General features: G+C 45.5%; 1 protein-coding gene across 5 annotated transcripts in view; it reads left to right on the top strand.

The window, feature by feature from the left end:
- Positions 1 to 22,921, top strand: part of PRKCZ (protein kinase C zeta) — a 97,688-nt gene that overhangs the window by 36,259 nt on the left and 38,508 nt on the right. For all 5 annotated transcript variants that reach the window (XM_048518866.1, XM_048518864.1, XM_048518863.1 and 2 more), the window contains one exon: positions 20,038 to 20,123. In XM_048518866.1, the coding sequence (XP_048374823.1) occupies positions 20,038 to 20,123 (86 nt within the window). The remainder of the gene's footprint in view (positions 1 to 20,037; positions 20,124 to 22,921) is intronic.

Raw genomic sequence — 22,921 nt, 5'->3', positions numbered from 1 at the left:
CCCCACAATGAACACCCTGCGAGGTGGGTGGGGCTGAGAGAGCTCGGAAGAACTGTGACTAGCCCAAGGTCACCCAGCTGGCGTGTATTGGAGTGCACAAGCTAATCTGGTTCACCAGATAAGCCTCCACAGCTCAAGGGGCAGAGCGGGGAATCAAACCTGGTTCTCCAGATTAGAGTGCACCTGCTCTTAGCCGCTACGCCATGCTGAACCTGCCTTCCACTGCCTTCTGTTATACGGTTAAGTCCGTAATTAATAACATCTTAACTAAGAAGCAGCTTTGCAGTCTACAGGACCTGAGCACAAGAGAAAAAAAAAAAACATTTCCAGGCAATTGAACACCACCAGCATAGGCTGCATCTCTGGGCAACTTTCCACTTGTTCCGGGCAGGTGAGCCTCCAGTGTGTTTGCACAGTACAACATCTCTGTCCGTGTTTCACTTGAAATACATTCTTACGACTTCTGCTGCCTGAACTAAGTGCACTGTAATAACTTTTATTTAGTAATCTTGCTCTGCCGCTGAACTCAGGGGGCTCCAAGCAGTAATACAATAACCATTACTGCACGGCCGTAATTTAGATTTGCTCAGCCCACAGGAATGACATCTTGGGAATTCCTTTGCAACCTGCAGATACTGGATCTTACAATTCAGTTGCACTCACTTAAGAATATTATCCATAATGTGAAGTGCTAAAGATCTCAGCCCAGCGGTGTGGAATTCATTTGTTAAGAGGGCCAGGTATGACATAAGTGTGACTTGGGGTGGGTGGGTGGGGAGGGAGGGAGAGCAACATTGCTGCCTCACCTGGCCCTAGAACAGCACTGGGGAGAGGGGTGCCTGTTGTCAGGTTCTGAGACTATAGTCAATAAGGAGCTCTGGATTATTGATCAGAAGCCTTTATTGGAAACAACAGCACATTCTTGGCTTAACACAGGAGAGGGTAATTGTGAATGTTTGCACCTGAGGGTAATCCTTTGATGGATGGAGGATACACATCCTGACACCTGTACTGCAGCAGTGGCGTAGTGGTTAAGAGCAGGTGTACTCTAATCTGGAGGAACCGGGTTTGATTCCCCGCTCTGCCACCTGAGCTGTGGAGGCTTATCTAGGGAATTCAGATTAGCCTGTACACTCCAACACACACCAGTTGGAGCAGCAGTGGCGTAGGAGGTTAAGAGCTCATATATCTAATCTGGAGGAACCGGGTTTAATTATCCACTCTTCTGCCTGAGCTGTGGAGGTTTATCTGGGGAATTCAGATTAGCTTGTACACTCCCACACACGCCAGCTGGGTGACCTTGGGCTAGTCACAGCTTCTTGGAGCTCTCTCAGCCCCACCTACCTCACAGGGTGTTTGTTGTGAGGGGGGAAGGGCAAGGAGATTGCAAGCCCCTTTGAGTCTCCTACAGGAGAGAAAGGGGGATATAAATCCAACTCTTCTTCTTCTACTGGTGAACCCCTCGGTGGGGTGGGGAGGGGAGTGGCTGCATTGGGAGGGCTTACTTATTGATTTAATTTGCCTAAGCTGGGCTCAGGGTGGCTAACATCCATGATTAAAACATAGAATCAGGCAAGTGAGTCAGCTGAAGCAACCCGCTTGCCCACCTGCTTCTGATCTGACCTGGTGAGCCCAATTACTTGCATGCAAAGTGTGACCTAACTGATATCCTCTCAGCTTTTAGATGATTTCCCTCCACATTATTAGTATTGGCAAGCCGATTCAAACCAGAAAGTCAATCCAATTTGCAACTAGTCTGGAGAAAGGCGATATCAATTGGAAGGAGTCAGTTGGAATCCGATCAGGGATCTAATTCAAACAGTGTCTTGGGACCGAACGAGTGGTGTAAGTTAACCTCGGATAATCAGAACTGGGATGCAAAGGCCGATTAGGGTAACCAGTTTATTTTATTACTTCCTTGTAGTTCTGACTCGCCTCTTCAGCGGCAGACGCTCTCTGCCCTGAGGATCTGTGTCTAAAAAGACAAAATGTACAGGAGAAGTGGGGTGAACAGAAATGGCAAGAGAGGAAGATTAGATGGATGAGGTGTGTGCTGAATCAGGCCAGGCTGGGTTTCCCCATCCGCCCTGCCTGGATGAAAGCAGTAGAACCATCCTACGGCCCCTGATTCCCATGACCAGCAATGACGGTTTCCTTCCCACTTTCTCCAGGAGTCTCAGTGCAACTGGCAGTTGGAGCAGAGTTCTTTCCGGCGAGTGGGAGGGCAGGCAGGGGGCTCTTTGTGATTTCTTGCTCAGCTGGTAGCCAGTTCCGAAGGAGGGCTTTTAAAAACTGAAGTCACTAACGATCAGTCCCACCCACCCGCCCGCCTGATGTCCTCACCCGGCAGCCTTGCAGTGAAAGCGCTGCAAGTGAATAAAGTTACTCTGGAGGATTTTGTGGGTGAGTGTGTTCATTAGACGTGGCTTCGTCTGGACTCTTCGAGGAGGCAGTCGAGGCAACGCTGTTGTTTTAAGCAGGTCGTCCGCTCTGGGGTTGCCAGCTCCGGGGTGAAATTCCTGGAGGTTTTGGGAGAGGATTCTGGGGAGTGCTGGGTTTGGGGAGGGGAGGAGCTTCAGCGCAGGGAACTGCCGTAGGGTCAGTCCACTTTCCAGATAGCCATTTTCTCCAGGGGACATGATTGCTGTCGCTTGGAAATCAGGTGTCGTCCCAGGAGATCTCCAGCCCCCTCCTGCAGGTTGGCAACCCTAGTTGGAGCAGAGTGCATAAGGATTTAAATGCATGCCCCCATCTTCCTCCTGCCACAGCTAGGCAATTGTGGGTGTGGCAAGACTGGAACAAGGCAACCTCAGACTGACGGTCTCCGCAGCAGGCCACTTTCTTCCTACCACCCCTCGCTGCTCCCCCCTTGTGGACTGTTTTGTAGCCACCGTGGTGTAGTGGTTAAGATTCTAATCTGGAGAACCGGTTTGATTTCCCCACTCTTCTACCTGAGTGGCGGAGGCTTGTCTGGTGAACCAGATGTGTTTCTGCACTCCAACGCATGCCAATGGGTGACCTTGGGCTGGCCACAGTTCTTCGGAGCTCTCTCATCCCCACCCACCTCACAGGGTGTTTGTTGTGGGAGGGGGGAGGGAAAGGAGATTGTAAGCCGCTTTGAGTCTCCTTACAGGAAAGAAAGGGGGATATAAATCCAAACTCCTCTTCTTCTTCTTCCTCCTCCTCCATAAAATGAGCTCCAGGAGAGGAGCATGCCATCTGGGACTATATGTTGCTAAAATGTTTGTATAATGCTGGCTGCCACCCCTGCATCTATGTATGCATCTTGGCCAAGCACTAATATGGATCTGGGCTCTACTCTGCTGCGGCTGCGGCTCTTGACAAATGCCCCCCTTTACTGTTGATATACAAGTGAGGCATTATTCTTTTATCCTACGAGCATACTTTAAAACTACAGCGATGCTTTAATCTGTAATGTTTAATTTAAACATCATCCCAAGGTGCACTTAGAGTGCAGTAATACAAGACTGTATGTGGTGCGTTCTGACAAACACACGTGATGAATAGTCCATTTGTTCGCAAAGTCGCTGGCAGCGGGAGAGAGCCGTTTGATTATAGAATGTCACATTTTTGGAAGACATTTTGAAGTGTCAGTGTGTCGGATGGCGTCAGAAGTCCTTGAAAGCTTTTGGGCGTTAGCACTGAAGGGATGCCACTGGGAGTCAAGGGCAATTAACTGGTTCTGCTGGACTTGTGAAAGAGTTAACCCATTATTTGCCCTCAATGTTGGGTTGGTGGGTGTGCTGGTCAGAATGTATCCATGCGTTTGCGCTCGTGCATTCTGAATTGGTCCCCCCACATGAAGGAAAAGACTCTCCGCAGCAAACTGCGAGGCACGTGTGGTGGTCTAAAGAAGGACAATGATATTCCAAGGAGCACTCGGGGTTTGTGATTTAAGTGGGCGTTTGGACGGCTGTAGATCTGGCTGTAGATCTGAGAATCGAGAGAGTTTGGCTGTGAAACTTCTACCGTTTTTTGTCAGTAACTACCAGTAATTGGTGGTGGGTGGATGGCTGCCACGGAGGAAGAAAGGGAACATAACAAGAGGGGTGAGCTGGGATAAAAATTGCTGTGAAAAGAGACTTGGGCTTGCCAGGGGATGGTGACTTGACATTGTAATAGATGGAAGGGTTTCTCGCCCATAACGGTTATGATTGTCGCCTGACTAAGGAGGTCTTAAATCACCACTGAGTTTGCAGATCAGATTGGATACACACGAAGCAGAAGTTCGGAAGAAAGCGTGTGGGCTTTCAAGATCACATTACTTGGCAATTAGGTTCCAGCAATCTCAGTGGTATGTTATTCTCATGGAAATCGACAGGATTGTGGTCTTAAAGGCTTGCTTAGAAAAGTGTCTGGTGCGATACCTTCTCTCGGCAGTGGGGTGGATTGCGGTGAATTTTTTTCCTTGCTGAGATGACTCCTCCAGGAGGTGTACTCTAATCTGGAGGAACCGGGTTCGATTCCCTGCTCTGCTGCCTGAGCTGTGGAGGCTTATGTGGGAATTCAAATTAGCCTGTACATTCCAACACACACCAGCTGGGTGACTTTGGGCTAGTCACAGTTCTTCTGAGCTCACTCAGCCCCACCTACCTCATAGGTGTTTGTTGTGAGGGGGGAAGGGTAAGGAGTTTGTAAACCCCTATTGGAGAGAAATGGGGGATATAAATCCAACTCTTCTTCTTTCTTCTTCTTTTTCTACTTCTACTACTAGTAATAGTAGTAGTAGTGGTGGTGGTGGTAGTCTTAGGGCCCCTGTGTGAAAGACCTGTGAGCCTGTGTTAGCTCCTTCTCCTCCTTGCACAAGTGATGGGTGGAGATGGCGGATAGTCCTGGGTACTTGAGAGAGCGCCTCTGACCAGATGTGCCCTGTGGGTCTTCTAAAGCACTTAGGGCAGCTTACAGCAAGTGAGTGTTTGTGTGTATGCGATACACACCTGCCTTGAAACCAAACCTCATTCAATCAGAACAGAACAGTAATAACAGTTGTTGGGAATCATACTGAAGCTCAGCTCACCCTAATGACATTTTTAAAAAGTACAAGTGCAAAGAGATCCCCAGAAATAAAATGGCATTAATGGACTAAAAGCCAAAGAGAAGATTTCAGAATGAAAACTGGACATAAAAACACAGTTCATCGCGCATACCAGTTCCCAACTGTTCTCTTTCCCCAGCCATCTTGGGTTTGGTGGGCTGTTGTGTGAATGGCTTAAATTTTTGGACCCTGTCTTAAATCATCATTAAAGTGGTATGTGGAAGCATAATTTGAGTATTCCATATTTGTCGCCTTACAAATCATTTGACCTCAAGATGGAGTTCCTCCCCTTGCGTAGAAATGGCTGTGGACATTTTCCTTGCACAAGCTACAAGTGTTTGCAAAGAATGCTCACTTGTTTGCTCTTCAGCAGAATACTCTTTGGGGGGAATAAAGGGCATTCTCAAAGTGTACAGCTGGCAGGCCTCTTACATAATTTTACTCTCTGGGAAATGACTCTTGCGGTGCAGAAGCGAATGAGCATTCCTGCAGTAACTATTTGTTCTTCTGTCCAGTAAGGTTCAAGCCAGTAGTGCCGCATTCCTAGTAACTGTTTCATTTGTAATAATGTTATAGAACAACTTTATTATGCATCACTAACTACTTTTTGCAAACTACGTAGTACAAGCTGTTGTTAATTGTATATATGTATACTCAACAGTTGGTGAGTTAATCTTGCTTGCTGTTTACTACAGTAACGTGCTGCATTTCTCCTCTTCGACCTCAAAATTATTTACTTGCGAACAGGGAGTAGCGTTCTCTGAACAACAGGTAGAGGCCAGTGATTATGGGTGGGATTGGGCTGCCTAAAATATTACCATATCATCATGTCATACATGATCACACAACGGGTATCATCATGTCCTGCAATGCATGATTGGTGTTTGGAATATGCTGCCACAGGAGGTGGTGATGGCCACTAACCTGGATAGCTTTAAAAGGGGCTTGGACAGATTTATGGAGGAGAAGTCGATCTATGGTTACCAATCTTGCTCCTCCTTGATCTGAGGTTGCAAATGCCTTAGCAGACCAGGTGCTCGGGAACAGCAGCAGCAGCAGAAGGCCATTGCTTTCACATCCTGCATGTGAGCTCCCAAAGGTATCTGGTGGGCCACTGCGAGTTGCAGAGTTCTGGACTAGATGGACTCTGCTCTTATCCAGCAGGCTCTTTCTTATGTTCTTATATTCTTCCATCTCAGTTTAAGATATTGGCCATCTCTAAGAATCCTATGGTTATCTGAGTGCAACCAAATGGAGTTGTGATCAAATGATGCAGTTTTGGAGCTTTCCAGGAGGGGGAGGAATTGCACAGAAGAGCTAGTTCAAACTTGTTTCTTTTCAGGGCTAAAGAAAGCATCTCTGGTGCTTTATTATGCTAATCAAGTCAAAGTTTATTTACGATCCAAGACCAGCACAGACTAAAGCAAAATTAAATACAAGAATAAGGTGCACATTAAAATCAATAAAGGCCACTTTAGATATCAAACAGAATTAACTAGAACTTCCTAATATTACTTGCAAGCAGAGCAAATTTTTGCAGCTTGTCACAAAATTTCAAGATTCTTATTAGAAAGCGCTAATGAAAAAGAATACAATCTATGTCTCCCCAGGTAGTCTGTGAGTATTGGAATGATACGAACATCACAGATCTGGTTGCAGTTAACACATTCGAATACAACACGTTCTACCATTTCTACACTTCCGGAAGGCACAATCTTTTAACTCCCCTCAGTTACTGCTGAAGGAAGATTATCTCAGTGTAACAAGAGTAAAGGTTTTGCTGTGTTGTGCACAATCTGGGTACTTAAGACCAGTCCAACTGGGTGCACTAATCTTCGGTCATATAGTAACCTATTTACCCAATTTAAATCATGTAGCCCATAGGTGTCAAAGTCGCAGCCCTCCAGATGTTATCCTGGCATGATGCTGGCAGGGGATTATGGGAACTGTAGTCCATAACATCTGGAGGGCCGTGAGTTTGACACCTGTGATAGCCTCTCAACATCAAGTGAAAAACCATATCTGTATATGATATTTAGAGATTTTATCCATGGTGAGGCAAAAGTATCGTGTGAACTGTCCCGAGCCTATATTGGAAGGGATGGTATAAAAACCTAATAAAATAATAAGCCGAATAAAATGAAAAATAATATCAAGGTTGTGACGCCTTTGGGGGTAAATAAGGTTTAGCCGGTGGATTGAAACTGACTAAAACTGGGTTGAAACTGTGGTTTGTCCCCATACTCTGGCCTCCACCTTGGTTAGGTCAGCTTCCAGACTTAAAGTAGCATTTGAAATGCTGGGTGGCACCTGCAGGATTTTGGCTGGACCCTCTCCATCAAGATGAGACTTGATGTAACGCCAAGTGGCGCACCCAGACATGAACTGGCCAATACTTTGGGATATGCCCAAATTGGCTGATGACTGCAAACAGAGCAGCCAATACTGCAGCCCACCAGTCTACATTTCTCTTGATGAGATTTGGGGCAATTAAGTCAATGCTTGGGGCCTTCCCAGGCCTAAGAGTGTCAACGAGCTTCTTCACCTCAGAAGCAGCCAAATGGGTAGATCTTCAGAGCTACTGAGAAAGTGGGTCATCCATGTTCCTGAAGTACCTATCCCATGTTTCTGGAAGGATGATACTGCCAGTCAGTGAGGGGCTTCTCTTGATATAATCTACCACAAGCCACCAAAACCAGGTCTATTGTACATGCCGGGCCACTGGTCAGGGAGCAGTGGGTCACATGGGTCTCTCTATAAGGGCGGCAAACTATTTATTTCACTTCTGCCATGATTATGAGTTCCCGACAAAGGACTAAATGAAACAGGAGGATGAGCGTGATTTGGCTCTGCAGACAGCGTTGATTCTAGCTTCTTTAGATGTTTCCTACATTTTGACCAGTGCTCCTGCAGGGTTAGTAATTCCCAGTACTGGAGCCAAGGTTGGCTCTCTTCCCTCCAGCTGTTCATTGTCTGCCTTCCTTTCTCAATTAATGATGATAACTCACTGTCTTTTAAAGACTGTGTGGGGTGAAACGTCATAATTGAGATGAAGGTATTTCTCCCATCCTCAACAGCCTTGCCCGTAGAAAAGAACGTCAAAATGTAAGTAATGTTCTTTTTAGATAGGAGTGTCTGGGCAAGAGCTGAAGCAGCTGTAACTCCCAGAAAACTTTCCTAACTGCAGTTCAAAATCAGCCTTGTCAAAATCCTGATAGCCCTTCTATGGCTATCCTTGATTTAAGGCATTTCTCTCCACCATGAGCACAGTCTGGTTTCTTTGCAAGACCTGCGATTCCCTGGGTTCAGATTTCTCACAGATGTCCATATAGTTTTTGTTCTAAGAACCGGACACCTTACATCGTGGCTATTCCTTCCAGTAACTCTGAGCGGTAAGGGAGTCTACATCCTGTTGCAGTCTGTCTAACTTCATTCTGATATCCCTCAACGAGGAGTAAATTTCTGCCGCTGTTTCAGCGGTGAGTAAGCAAGCTTTACTCAAAGACTCCGATACAGATTTGCCAAGCCCTTCCCAGGCATGATCACAAGTCCCTTTTGATTTGCTCTTGGACCTTGTTAAGCTGGCATTTATTTGTTTTTGAACACTTCCTTTAAAGATTACAGTTTAAGGTTGAAGTAGCCTCCTCCTCAAATATATCTCAGAGGTAGAGAGATTAGCTCCAGCTGTTGCTTATTAAGTAACTGCGTATCGTGCCCTATAAGGGAACAATAAGAGCTATGAATGCTCGATTACGAGAGGGTGCTACAGGTGATAAAAAGCCTGCCTCCTTATCTGTTTTTCAGGATTATCTGGATTCAGTTGATTTAATTGCGGGCTGTTTCTCACTTGCTTCAGTGGCCTCTTCTCCGTAGCTCCGGCTATTTTATATCAGCGTTGACTTCAGCAGTCCTGGATCAGTAAGACCTGATAACCAGTTCAGAAGGTTGTTAAACTTTCAGTAACTCCACCATGTCTTCAAGGGCCAAATGAAACTGCAAAAGTAGGATGCATTTGTAGGACAGAAAACAAAACAGAGAAAGACGGTGAGAAGACCTAAGAACCTTCATCACATTAAAACATTTTCTGTATGGGAGATCATTTGTCTAAAATGTATTGTTGAAGCTTTCATGGCTGCAACTAGAAGGCTGCTGTCGGTTTTCCAGGCTGTGGGAATGTGGTCTGGAAGTTTTTGCTCCTGATATTTTGCCACAGAGAGAAACACATTTCCCTGTGACATGCCTCTGAAGATGCCAGACATAGATGCGGGCAAAACATTCGGAGCAAAAACTACCAGGCCATGGCCACACAGTTCGGAAAACCCACAACAGCCTGTCTGAAATGTCATTGGAGAAAAATACTGATAATTATAGCAGTGTTGTTGATAGGCGCTCTCAAACGTAAAATGCGTAATAACCTAACAACTTCCACTTCTTATGAAGAAGAAGAGTTTGGATTTGTACCCCACCTTTCTCTCCCGTAAGGAGGCTCAAGGTGGTTTACAAGCTTCTTTCCCTTCCTCTCCCCACGACAGACACTTTGTGAGATAGGTGGGGCTGAGAGAGTTCAGAGAGAACTGTGACTAGCCCAGAGTCACTCAGCAGGCATGTTGGAGTGCAAAAACACATCTGGTTTACCAGATATGCCTCTGGCGCTCAGATGGAAGAGTGGGGAATCAAACCCGGTTCTCCAGATCAGAATCCACCAGCTCTTAACCCCTACACCACGCTGGCTCTCTTATGGTTGAACTGAAGTTCTTCTAGAGCTACTGAGCTACTGCAGTCTGTCTGCATGCACAGAGTGTGAAAAAAGGAAGTTTTCTTCCAGGGCAGATGGCAGGCATTCTTGAAGACCTCAGCTGTTGTACTACTTTTTTTAAAAAATGTAGTGTGCTGCTGACACAGCCCTTAATTTTTTCCTCCGCATTGCCTTTGAATGCACTTTGGTATATGCAAGTATCTTGTTAGCAGTAGGCTTGGTCTATGGGTGTCTGAATCGGGGTCCTAAAGTGAGGCTTAAAAGCTGGCTGTTCTGTTGACCAGCAGAGAACAAAACGCCTAGAAGAAGTTTGGATTTATACTTCACATTTCTCAACTGTCACGAGTCTCAAAGCGGCTTGCAAACACCTTTCCTTCCTCTCCCCACAACAGACCCCTTGTCAGGTATGTGGGGCTCAAAGAGTTTGGAGAGAACTGTGACTGGTCTAAGGTCACCCAGCAGGCATCATGTGGAGGAGCGGGGAAACAAACCCTGCTCACCAGATTAGAATCACTCGCTCTTAACCCCTATAGCATACTAGCTCTCAGAGGCTGCGTACCGGCTGGCAATTGCAAACCCCAGGATCCCTGTCTCTCATTAATGAGGTAATCCTTGCGTGCTATTTTGAAACCAGAGCAAATTTAATTTGCTTGCTCTCTTGTGAATCCTAACCAACTGACTTTCAGACTGTGTGTAAGTGCTGAACAGTTGTGTTGAGTGGCTTGGCTTTTTAATAATAAGATCATAGAAGAAAGCTAGTAGGAGCTTTATGTGAAAACAGCAGTTGCGAACAATGTGAAGAAGGAACATGGATGACATTTTGCTAAAAACCTTTATGGTGAGAATTCTGCCTTTTAATTGTGTCTAAATTGCTGAAGCACTGGCTGCTTTGCTAAGGAAATGCGAAAGACTTTACATAGATGGTCAGCTAAGGTACAGACTGCTTGAAAGATGCCATTTCTAGAGCTTCTCGTTAAGTGTTTAATGGCACCAGCTTCTTCTGTTACTCCCACCTCAAAAGATATGACACTTTTGGTGGCTTCTTTATGTTTGAAGGGCTTTGGGCTCTCTGTTATTCAATAGCTTTTCCTATTCAGAGATGTACTTGGATTTTCTGGAGCTTGGAGTGCTATCTCAAGCCAGCTTGGAAACTTTGATTGTGGTCCGTCCAGGTGCATTTAACATCAGTCTGCTCGTCCACAGTCAGAAGCTCAGACGTCAAGTCATGTGTAGGTGGCTGGGAGTATCCTCGAGGCTACACTTGTGTGTAGCTTGTGATGATGGTTGAATTGGATGAACCACAGTTACCACTAACTGCAAATTGCCTCCCAAGACATGATTTACAAATGCGCTTACAAACCATGGTTTCAACCCTTTTACTGCTTGCTCTCGTAACCAGTGTGGTATAGTGGCTAAGAGCACTGAAACCATGATTTCAACCCTTTTACTGCTTGCTCTCGTAACCAGTGTGGTATAGTGGCTAAGGGCGCTGAAACCATGGTTTCAACCCTTTTACTGCTTGCTCGTAACCAGTGTGGTATAGTGGCTAAGAGCGCTGAAACCATGGTTTCAACCTTTTTACTGCTTGATCTCGTAACCAGTGTGGTATAGTGGCTAAGAGCGCTGAAACCATGGTTTCAACCCTTTTACTGCTTGCTCTCGTAACCAGTGTGGTATAGTGGCTAAGAGCGCTGAAACCATGGTTTCAACCCTTTTACTGCTTGATCTCGTAACCAGTGTGGTATAGTGGCTAAGAGCGCTGAAACCATGGTTTCAACCTTTTTACTGCTTGATCTCGTAACCAGTGTGGTATAGTGGCTAAGAGCGCTGAAACCATGGTTTCAACCCTTTTACTGCTTGCTCTCGTAACCAGTGTGGTATAGTGGCTAAGAGCGCTGAAACCATGGTTTCAACCCTTTTACTGCTTGCTCTCGTAACCAGTGTGGTATAGTGGCTAAAAGCGCTGAAACCATGGTTTCAACCCTTTTACTGCTTGCTCTCGTAACCAGTGTGGTATAGTGGCTAAGAGCGCTGAAACCATGGTTTCAACCTTTTTACTGCTTGATCTCGTAACCAGTGTGGTATAGTGGCTAAGAGCGCTGAAACCATGGTTTCAACCTTTTTACTGCTTGCTCTCGTAACCAGTGTGGTATAGTGGCTAAAAGCGCTGAAACCATGGTTTCAACCCTTTTACTTCTTGATCTCGTAACCAGTGTGGTATAGTGGCTAAGAGCGCTGAAACCATGGTTTCAACCTTTTTACTGCTTGATCTCGTAACCAGTGTGGTATAGTGGCTAAGAGCACTGAAACCATGATTTCAACCCTTTTACTGCTTGCTCTCGTAACCAGTGTGGTATAGTGGCTAAGAGCGCTGAAACCATGGTTTCAACCTTTTTACTGCTTGATCTCGTAACCAGTGTGGTATAGTGGCTAAGAGCGCTGAAACCATGGTTTCAACCCTTTTACTGCTTGCTCTCGTAACCAGTGTGGTATAGTGGCTAAGAGCGCTGAAACCATGGGTTTTAACCCTTTTACTGCTTGATCTCGTAACCAGTGTGGTATAGTGGCTAAGAGCGCTGAAACCATGGTTTCAACCCTTTTACTGCTTGATCTCGTAACCAGTGTGGTATAGTGGCTAAGAGCGCTGAAACCATGGTTTCAACCCTTTTACTGCTTGATCTCCTAACCAGTGTGGTATAGTGGCTAAGAGCGCTGAAACCATGGTTTCAACCCTTTTACTGCTTGCTCTCGTAACCAGTGTGGTATAGTGGCTAAGAGCAGGTGGACTCTAATCTGGAGAACCAGGTTTGATTCCCCACTCTTCCACATGAGTGGCAGACTCTTCTCTGGTGAACGGGATTTGCTTCCCCTCTTCTAGACGTGAAGCCTGCTGGGATAGTCACAGTTCTCCCAGAACTCTCTCAGCCCCACCTGCCTCACAAGATGTCAGTTGTGAGGAGAGAAAGAAGAAGGAGCCTGTAAGCCATCTTGAGTCTCCTACAGAAGAAAAGGGCAGGGTATAAGCCCAAACACTTCTTCTTCTAAATGTATAGAGAAGAGGCAGGCTGCTGGTTTTGTCAAAACTTGTTCACTAGCATAGCCGGTTAACTCACAACTCCAGTTCCCTTCTGATTATGTTTAACATACCTTTTCACTGTTGTTTGTCATCTCAGCTTTTAGGGTACATAACGCCAACTGAAGAGAAAATATACTACCAGATAAATGTAAAGCAGATGGAAACTCGAGCTGGCTGGCCACTGCTCTGCAGCCTTGGAGATGTTTTTCATGGAGCAGAGACCTTTCCGCTCCTGTGTGCTTCTTCAGGAAGCTGGTTGACGGCCTTTATCTGAAGAAACAGCCTCTCTTAACCAACACCAGAATTCTGTCAAGTCTGTTTTAGTTCTTGAGTTTGAAGATATTTGTGCTTCAGCGTCTTCCGCTCGAGGGTGTTTCTGTTATGAGCGGTGGCATTTCTGCCATGAATTGCATTGTCTAAGCTATGGTTGGGAAAGGGGCGAATTCTGGAAATGTCTCAAGGCTTTGAAGCAGACATTTTGGAGGAAACCATCTCCCAGTTGTCTGTCTCGGCTGTCAAATTTGTATTGACTTGGCTTCATTTTTTTTTTTGGTATTTTGCATACTTGCTAATGAAGGCCTGTGTTTACTTACATCTGTATACCCAAACGGATTTTAAGGGCTCTGAAGTTATGTACAGTTTGTTTGCTAACATTTTATTCCCTGCGCTGCGTAGCTGGGTAGTTCAAGAGACAGTGCCTCCTGAAATGTATTTACAGAAGGGTCTTATCTGGTTCTGAATGTATTTTTGATGCTGTTTCAGAATCTAAGCAAGTACAAAGGGATCACTCGCTCCTTAGAGAGAGAGAGAGAAAGAGAGAGAAAGAGAGAGAGAGAGAGAGTCAAAGGCAGAACCTACATATGCATTGGCTCATTTCATGTCGCTTGAAAAATCCTAGTAGTAATTCAGGTAGAGTAACAGGGGCATCTTCAAATGTTACTTTTGCCTCAGGCAGCGTCTTATGATAGGTAATTGAAAATAATGTAGAAAGAACTCAACACAATATTTGGAAGTGAGCAGAAGCTCCGGTTCCAGATGAAACGCTGTTGCATTATACTGGTTAATAGATCAACAGTTTCACATTTTAGTGCCTTAAGAACTATCTGAGTATCACTGGTTTTAATTTCCCCAGTAGGTCTAGAACTTCAGGTCTGGTCAACTCAATTTGACTCCATTCTTTGGATTCTTCTGAAGAACTGGAAACAGTTGCTGTCATCTGGGATCCGTACCCCACAGTTTTCAGGGTGAGCACGGATGGAAAGGATTTGATCACTTCCTCACCAGCCCCACCTTCCTTTGCAATCCTTTTTGTCCCTTGGTCATCTGAAGGTCCAGCTGTATCTGTAACCAGTTTCCAGCTCTGAATGTATTTAAAGAAATGCATATTTTTATCTCATTGCCATTAGCAACCCACACCTTAAATACTATTCTGGCTTGTCTAAATATGAACTTATACCTTTTTTTTGTCAGACTTTGTGGTCCCTTCTGTCCAATTCACTGGGGCAGACCTTCCACTTTTGAAAAGAAGCATTTTGCCTTTTATTGGCTTCCTGGACATGGGTTGATAACCACACAGGCATCTTTTTATGCCTGGCTGTACCTTTCCTAATCCAGGAATACATTCTATCTGGGCGTCAGGTAGTGTGGTTTTAAATAGTTTCCGAACATCCTGGAGCGGATTTAACTCTCCCGAGTCTCCCTTTCAGCTTCCTTCTACTCTCCTCGTTTTTGTAAAATCCCCTCTTGTGAAGTCAAATGTTACTTCTTTGGACTTCAGGGCTAATTTTACATTGACGAATCCTGAACTTAATGGCATTATGGTCTCTGTTCTCAACTGAGTACAACATCTGTTTCACGCCAGGACTCAAGGCTCACTCAGAACCGGGTCCAAAATTACCTCCCCTCTTGCTGTTTCTGTGACAGACTGTTCCAGTTGTGGAACCTTGTTTCTACACCATGATTCCAGCATAGTCAGCCGCAGATAGAACTTCTGCGTAAGAAGCTCTTAAAAACTGAAATACCTGGAGGGCTAAGCAAATATATCCTCATACTTGTACAGAGCTTTCCCTGCTGCCTCAGAGTCTAGGTAGGACACGGAGTAATGGAATCAAGGTGTAGGAAAAGAGATTCCACCTAAACATTAGGAAGAACTTTCTGACAGTCAGGGCTGTTCAGCAGTGGAATTCACTGCATCAGAGAGGGGTGGAGTCTGGATGTTTTTAAACAGAGGCTGGATGGCCATTGAAGTGGCATATGGCCCTACGGACAGGGGGTACCCTCTGTTCCTGGGCGCCACTGATCTGGTCATGTGAGGGCACACAATCGGCCCCCCCCACATGACCAGGAAGACAGCAAGGCAGCAGGACTTCAATGATGACATGGATGGGGCCAAGGGCACCCAAAGACAATGAGGCAGCAGGACTTGGGGTGCCCTTGGCCCTGCCCATGTCATCATTGACGTGGGTGAGGCTTGGGGGCAGTGTCCTCGCCCCCTTGCTGGCTCCCAGCCGGCAGTCCCTTATGTCCTCCCCTCTGGGGAGAGCAGAAGCAACTGTCCTCGTCTCCTTTGCTTTTATAAGCATGGAGGGTGGGGCTGTGGGCTGGAGCCCCACCCCTGTGCTTATAAAAGCAAAGGAGATGAGGATGGAGCCTCAGTTGCTTCTGCTGTCCTCAGAGGGGAGGGCAGAAGGGACTGCCAGCTGCTGGCTGGGAGGAGGGGGCGGGGCTGTGGGCAGGGCTGGGCCTCGGGGGGCCCACCCCCTGAGCCCTGACCCCCTAAGCATAGGGGGTTGCCCGGAGAACGGCTGTCTCCAGGTGCCATTTTCCCACCATACGGCTCTGGCGATCCGTCAAGGGTGCTTTGTTTGTGTGTTCCTGCATGGCAGGGGGGTGGACTTGATGGCCCTTGTGGGCTCTTCCAACTCTATGATTCTATGACTCTATGAACAATGGAAAACTCTTGCAGGCAGCAGAGCTACACATGTGTATCAGAGTTCTCATGCTCTCGACGAAACTCTGGCTCTTTGGTTCTCTGGGGAAAACTGTTGTTCAGTAAGATCACACACTTGGTATGCAGAAGGAGCAGGCCGTGACACGTCCACTTCAGGGATCTTGGCTTTTCTCTGCCTCCATCCCTGGAGAGGTGCTGCCTGTCAGAGCAGATAGTATTGAACAAGATGGACCAATAGTCCGGCTTGATAGAAGGAGGTTCCATATGTCCGGACTGGTCAGTCTCTTTTTGTGAGGGCTTGTAATGTTTGAGGTGAGGGACGAAGGTGCGCCGGTCTCAGAATGTGATGTCTTATAAACCACACACCTGCGGTCAAGCAGTGAACGCAATTGAGGGAAGTCGTATTTCTGCTGGAGACTTTCAGCTAGAAGTCCTGTAAAAGGACCTCCCCACAAAACCTCGCAAGTGTTCACCACACTCTCCTGTAGAAGTTAGAGCTAGCAAGCTTGTTTGCCTAATGCTTATTTGGGCTGCAGTTTTAATTTTAGAAATTGTTTCCCCGAATTTTCAGGTACTGTGTGCCACATGATTTGTTTTTTGAAGTGTATTATCTCAGACCTTGAATGCTTTAGGACGTTGTTGCCATAGAAACTGTTAAAATTCCTTATGAGCATTCTAATAATAGACACGGAAATAAAAACACTCACCTCGAGGTTTTATTTGTGTGTGTGTGTGTGTGTGTGTGTGTGTGTGTGTGTGTGTGTGTGTGTGTGTGTGTCCCAGAAAACCCCTTACTTTTCCTTCTTTCTGGCCTACTGACTTTGCATGTCCTGACCTTTTTCAGCTTGTGGGCCCCTTTGGAATTCTGACACAGTGTGATGGGTGTAGCCGCAAAATGGCTGCTATAAAATGGCTGTCTCAGGAGGTGGAGCTGCAAAATGGCTGCCCCAGTTTACCCTCAGTCACATAGTGGGCTGGGTTGCAGTTGCTGCCAGAGCAACATTTTTTTTTTTTACAAAAAAATCTTCACAGCCAATCAAATCTCCAACAGACCATCAGAAGACTTCCTGGGCAAAAGCCTACCTGACCCCACCCACTTTCTAAAAATCTTTGGGGGTCACCAGAAAAGGTATTTGCGAGTTGTCCCACAGGTGCTGTGTTAGGATGCCTGTTTTATGTGGGAAATAGAGTTCATCTTGGAAAATGTCATAAATTGGGGTGGGGGTATCATAATCTCAAGCCAGTCTCATAGTATGTGCGGTCCTAGTTTTTGTATGGGGACAAGATTTCTCGCGAAACTTACTAATGGTTAATGAATTTTGGCACAGGACTTCAGAGGAAGGGCAGCATGATAAATCCCAACCAACTGTCCTCTAACCATGGTAGGGAACTGTGTGGAAGTTCCCTACTTCTGCGCAGAAGAGAGCAGTCTGCGGGAGCTCCCCCTGCTGGTGGAGGTCCAAGCTGCATGGCACAAATGCAGCGTCCATGTGGCTATGTGGTTTAAAGGGAACGTTGATCCCAACTTTTGTTAGGATTATGAGAAAATCAGCAATAGTACATTCTTACCTATTTCATTACTTATATTTAAAAAAAATCCTTGTTCATTCCCCCTTAACGTCTAGTTTAATGCAATTTCTTATGGATTTTTTCCCCTTTAAAGATTAAAAAATTGTTTCCGGATTAGCAGTAAACCTACTTACGGAGTTCCATTGTTTATAATAGTAAATTTGTTAGGAAAACATAGTTATTTCCACATTAGCAAAAACTGTAACGCTTCCATCACTGGTGAAAATAACTTTTAGAGAATTTCCCAAAGCAAAACAAAACACGCACCCAAACAAGCTATTTTCCCCATTGTGTGAAATGCTCCAGATTGTCTTATTGGAACAGTTTGGCTGGAGTAGCTCTGATCCTAAATAAGTGCTGTCACTGCAAATCTCATCTTGGTGATTGTGATTTGTTCTGGCAGAATACTTTGAGGGTTGCCCAGCATGTAGGAAGAGAAAGTGTGCCGAATGTTTTCTGAAAATCCCGCATCTGTATTACGTGTGCTTAAAATTGCGAAGTCTCTGTATGTAGTATAGCTATAATTAGTACAACATTCTGATACGACGCCTCGTTGAGATACAATGCCTCATTCTGATACTATGTCCCCACCCCCCACCCCCAGTTTCTTCCTGAAAATTCCATTGTCAAAGCTAGTTTTGATGGGAGGAGGCTAGAGGTGGGAAATATCTAAAGATTTGGGGGGGGGGCAGAGGCTGGAAAGGGCAGGGTTTGGAGAGGGCAGGACTCAATGAGGTATAATGCCATTTTCTCCAGGATAGCAGAGCCAGCGTGGTGTAGTGGTTAAGAGCAGGTGGATTCTTATCTGGAGAACTGCTTTTGATTCCCCACTCCTCCACCTGAGTGGCAGAGGCTTATCTGGTGAACCAGATATGTTTCTGCATTCCTGAGCCCTTTGGGGGTAGGGCGGTCTATTAAATGTAATAAATAATAATAATATATTCCTTCTGGGCGACCTTGGGCTAGTCACAGTTCTTTGGAACTCTCTGAGCCCCACCTACCTCACAAGGTGTCTGTTGTGGAGAAAGGAAGGGAAAGAAGCTTGTAAGCCCCCTTGAGTCTCCTTACAGGAGATAAAAGTGGGGTATAAATCCAAACTCCTCCTCCTCCTCTCCTCAGGTCTGGAGATCAGTTGTAGTTCCAGGAGTTCTCAAGGTCCCACGTGGAAGTTTTGCACCCAGTGGCCAGCAATACAAAAGTACCGAGTAGCCTCTGAAATAAGCAAAACTTTTTCTTTGCACAAACTGTGCTTTACAAACTCAATTTTAATTCCAAGTGAAATGAAGTGCAATTGTTGCGCTTAGTGGTTCCATCTTGTCATTGTCGCAAACTGCATCTTGCCATCTCAGTGAAGTCTCAAATTGTGCTTGTGTTTCAAATGTGTGGGTTTTTCAAGAGTTGTCTCTTGTGCCACCCTTGTTTTTGTTCTCTGTATGCTGTTATTCCGCTTAGAAGTTGGCAATCTTAAGGGAAAAACGGAGGTGGGATTGGTGGGTCGAAACCCTACTAACTGATCCCCTCCAGTGAACTGCTAATGCGTTATGTTGGAACACTTTTTCTTTGGGGGGGGGGGCATGAACTTAAGGAATCATCTTTGACCTCGCAGTGTCATTTGGGTTTGCTGCGACTGCCAAGAACCTCATGTGAAGAAAGGTCTTTCCCAGCACCTGCCACCTTAGAACCGTGATTGGCGATGCTGAGGATTCGATCAGGCGGCCTTCTGGGTGCCAAGCATTTCTCCTTTCACTGAGCCGCCTCTCCCCTCCCCATTAGGATAAGGTGGACTTGGCTGAGATTTGCATGACCTTTGGCAAATCCCCACCTGTCAGACTCAGTTTCCACCTTTTAAAGTTTGAATAATTGTGACTCGCCTCACAGCCGCCCGCGAGAATGAATTACGTCTATCAATCCATTTCCAGCTAACGAAGCACGCGTGGCGCAATAAACTGATCTGCACGTGTGTCTCTCTCTGGATACTCTTGGTTTTCTTAAGGTGGCTATGCTCCCAATTTTTTTTATTTTGTTAAAGGTGTTTCAGCAAGGCTGCACAACGATAGCAAACGCTGTGCTGAAAGCCTGCTAGCGTTGTTGCTTCCTTATTAAAAAAAGAAAGAAAGATAGTGGGTGACATCATCTTCCAGGATGGAGAAGATGAGAGAACCATAACCGGGCAGAGATTTATATTGTTTGCTTTGCTTCCTATACCCTCATTGTAAACTAATGTGTCTCTCGGAGGTTGGCTCGTGCAGCTGACACGCTGAGGCCAGCGTGATGAGGGCTAGGGAGGGAATGTGCATCTTTAACCCGGTTATCTCTCGCCGTCTCACCTGAGCTCCAGGCAGCAAACAGCCGCGGAACTGTAACAAGATTATAATCATGTGAGGAGGGAAAAGGTGGGGAGGGGAGATGGAGGAAAGGGAGAGGCGGCGGGGGGGGGGGGGGGGGGGGGGAGCACATCCTCCCGACGCTTTTTTGACATCTGATTCTGTTACCGGCGATATCGAGCTGTGCGTGGACGTTCAGGAAAGCAAGATTGTTCTAAGTCGCAACTTGCTCAATGTAGGGTGTGTGTGCGTGTGCGTGTGGTATTACTATGCTCCTGCTTTACACCTTTTTAATTTCCTTCTCAGAATCCATCTACCGTCGCGGAGCCAGAAGATGGAGGAAGCTATACAGAGTGAATGGGCATCTGTTTCAAGCCAAGCGCTTTAACAGAGTGAGTACTGTTGCTGAAAGGAACCAGTGGGGCGATGGTGGGAGAGAAATTTCTCTCTCTCTCTCTCTCTCTCTCTCTCTCTCTCTGGGAGGGGGGATTATTAGTATTCCCCCCCCCCCCAGTGGAGGCTTTTCTTGTATTGAGTCAGGAAGGGGGGAAAAAACGAAGAGCTCTTGCTCTGAAAATGAAGAGATTTTTGTCTGTTTCAACTTGGCTCGTGCAATAATATCCCGAAGAGCCTTCCAGATGATCCATTCTGGGGGCCGCCGTACAAGAGTGATTTCTCGGAACCCGCCTTTGTGTTTTGTTCCCCGATAAAATATTTTCTGCGTTTCCTTTTCAGCCACTCTGCATTGGTTTGAATACTTCCCCCTCACACACACACACCCCCAGCACGTTTATTGTCCTCCGTTGCTTCTTTTTTTCCTTCCCTATTGTGTATGTGGATTAGTGTGAAGGTGCTTAGCATTCTCTTTAAAATACCCGGGAGCTGAATGGATATGACCCAATTAATAACACCACAAGTATTTTCTTTATCTTCTGAGCTGCAAAACGCTGCATGTGCTAAGGATCTGGCTTCATCGAGAAAAGCGAAAGAATCCGGAGACCCCTCCTTCCTTAACCCAGCCCATTATGCTGCAGCATGTATTCTCTGTATAACCGCCCCCCCCCCCCGCCCACATCTTCTGTTTTGAAACTTTTATAAAATCCTTGCGATGGGGGTGGGGTGTGTGACAGATTGTAGATTTGTTTAAATATCAGAGTGGCTTTAACGTTGTTGCTTTGTGGGCAAGGCAGAGGCCCACCTTTCTATCTTTCTTTATTCTTGTTGTTGCTCTGTTTTACAGAACAGAAAGCCTTTATTGGCATATTAAAAAAACACAATAGCTACAAAACAAACCAATACAGCAAAACACATGCAAGGCAGAGGCATTTATCTCCAGACAGATTTTTATATGCTGCTCACTTCCGTTAAGACTTCTCGATATATCACTGATGGGGTAGCTTGACAAGATTTTTTTTAAAAATCACAAGCCATGTTTGTGTTGCCATTTTGCCGGGCTTGTGAGCTTAGAAATCTTCTGATCGTGAGAAACATGGTGCTCAACTGGGCTGTCCGATTCAGCAACACTTTATATAGAATTGGTAGAAATATTTCTGTAGTCTGGTGGTATGGCAGCATATCAGTTTTGATACATATCTGGCAGCCATGATTTTGGCACGATCAGGATTTGATATTTTTTGAGGAGCATAAAATGTTAAGCTGGCGTTGAGCGCCATGTTAAGAGCTTGGGCATCCCAGTGGTGGTTGTTGGCAGTGAATGGGGCCTAGTTCCAGATAGTCACGTCAAATAAGTTTGAGAATATATACATAGAAATTATGTGTCGCCTTAATAACAAAAACATGTATTCCAGTATGAGCCTTTTTGTTAGACTTTCAGGTGCCACAACTTCTGTTAGGGTTGAGGCGTGGTTTTTTGGGGGGGGGGGGGTTGCTGCAATATTGTAGTTTGTGAATTGGTGGCCAAGTTTTTGCTAGAAATTATGCACCCTGAAGGATAGTTCTGCTTTTTAAAACTTTGTTGGTCACTCTTTTATTAGGAGATTCTTTGTTATCGTTCTCTTTGGGGGTTGTTTTAAATCTGGTTTTTGGTTTTTTCCTCTCTCTGTATTTTATCTGTATCGTCTTATATGCCAATAAAGGCTTGGTGCTACTACTACTAATACTCTGAATATTTATAAAATATCTATTTAGAATTTATATCCTCTGTAGATTCCTAGGCTTGGATGAGGTGGGCGCTTGTCTCGAAAAAGTTCATGCGACGCTCCCGCTCGTAAACTCTACTCTACTGATCCTCATAAACATCAGAAGAAGTTTTGTTTCCAATACTGATACTTATTAAAGGCAGTTGTTTTTATGAAATAATACCCGGTATCCAAAACTGGGAACTCAGGGAGTTTGGGGCTCATGTTTATAAAACACAACACAGTCTGCTTTTGAAATCAGGGAGCTTCCAAAAGCAGATTATATGATGTGTATTTGGGGAGGGGGGGGGGTGAGGGAGAGGGTTGTTGGTGTTTGAAGAGGAAAAGTAACAAATATAATCAGACCTTCTCAAGTCCTTGGAGATACTCAACATAGATGCTTGGCTTCCAGCCTGAGTTGCTTTGTATGTTGCTGTATTTTTAGCTGCCAAGTTGCTTCAAGAGGAAATTAAATTTTGCATCCCAAATGCTGCTCATAAAAGACTGTCATCTCCCCCACAGTAAAACACATCGCCCGGGTAATGCAAGGGAAGAGAGTGCTTCAAGGGGAGTTGGAGTGGATCTCAGTTTTAAAATGAAAATTTCAGCTTAAAATCAAAGTGACTCTAGTTTAAAATGTCACTTGTGGCTAAACCAGGGGTCTGCAACCTGCAGCTCTCCAGATGTTCATGAACTACAATTCCCATCAGCCCCTGTCAGCATGGCCAATTGACCATGCTGGCAGGGGCTGATGGGAATTGTAGTTCATGAACATCTGGAGAGCCGTAAGTTGCAGACCCGCAGACCCCTGTTAAACAAACCACAGGGCCAATAAGTGTAAAGTTTGGGACTTGCTAAAATGTACTGAATTTACTGTAGGAATGTTATGCTTTTATCCCAATCTTGTTTGGGCGCACCTGCTGTTCTAAGTGGGTGGTGCATGGTCCTATATTCTTTTTGTAACGAGTGATGGTGGAAAAGGTTTTCAAATCACAGGTGACTTAGGAAGACCTTTTAGAGTTTCCAAGATATAAGATCATCAAATGTTGTTG

Source organism: Sphaerodactylus townsendi, linkage group LG16 (genome assembly GCF_021028975.2).
Source record: "Sphaerodactylus townsendi isolate TG3544 linkage group LG16, MPM_Stown_v2.3, whole genome shotgun sequence".
Classification (NCBI taxonomy): Eukaryota; Metazoa; Chordata; class Lepidosauria; order Squamata; family Sphaerodactylidae; genus Sphaerodactylus; species Sphaerodactylus townsendi.
This window is presented reverse-complemented; position numbering and strand designations above follow the sequence as displayed.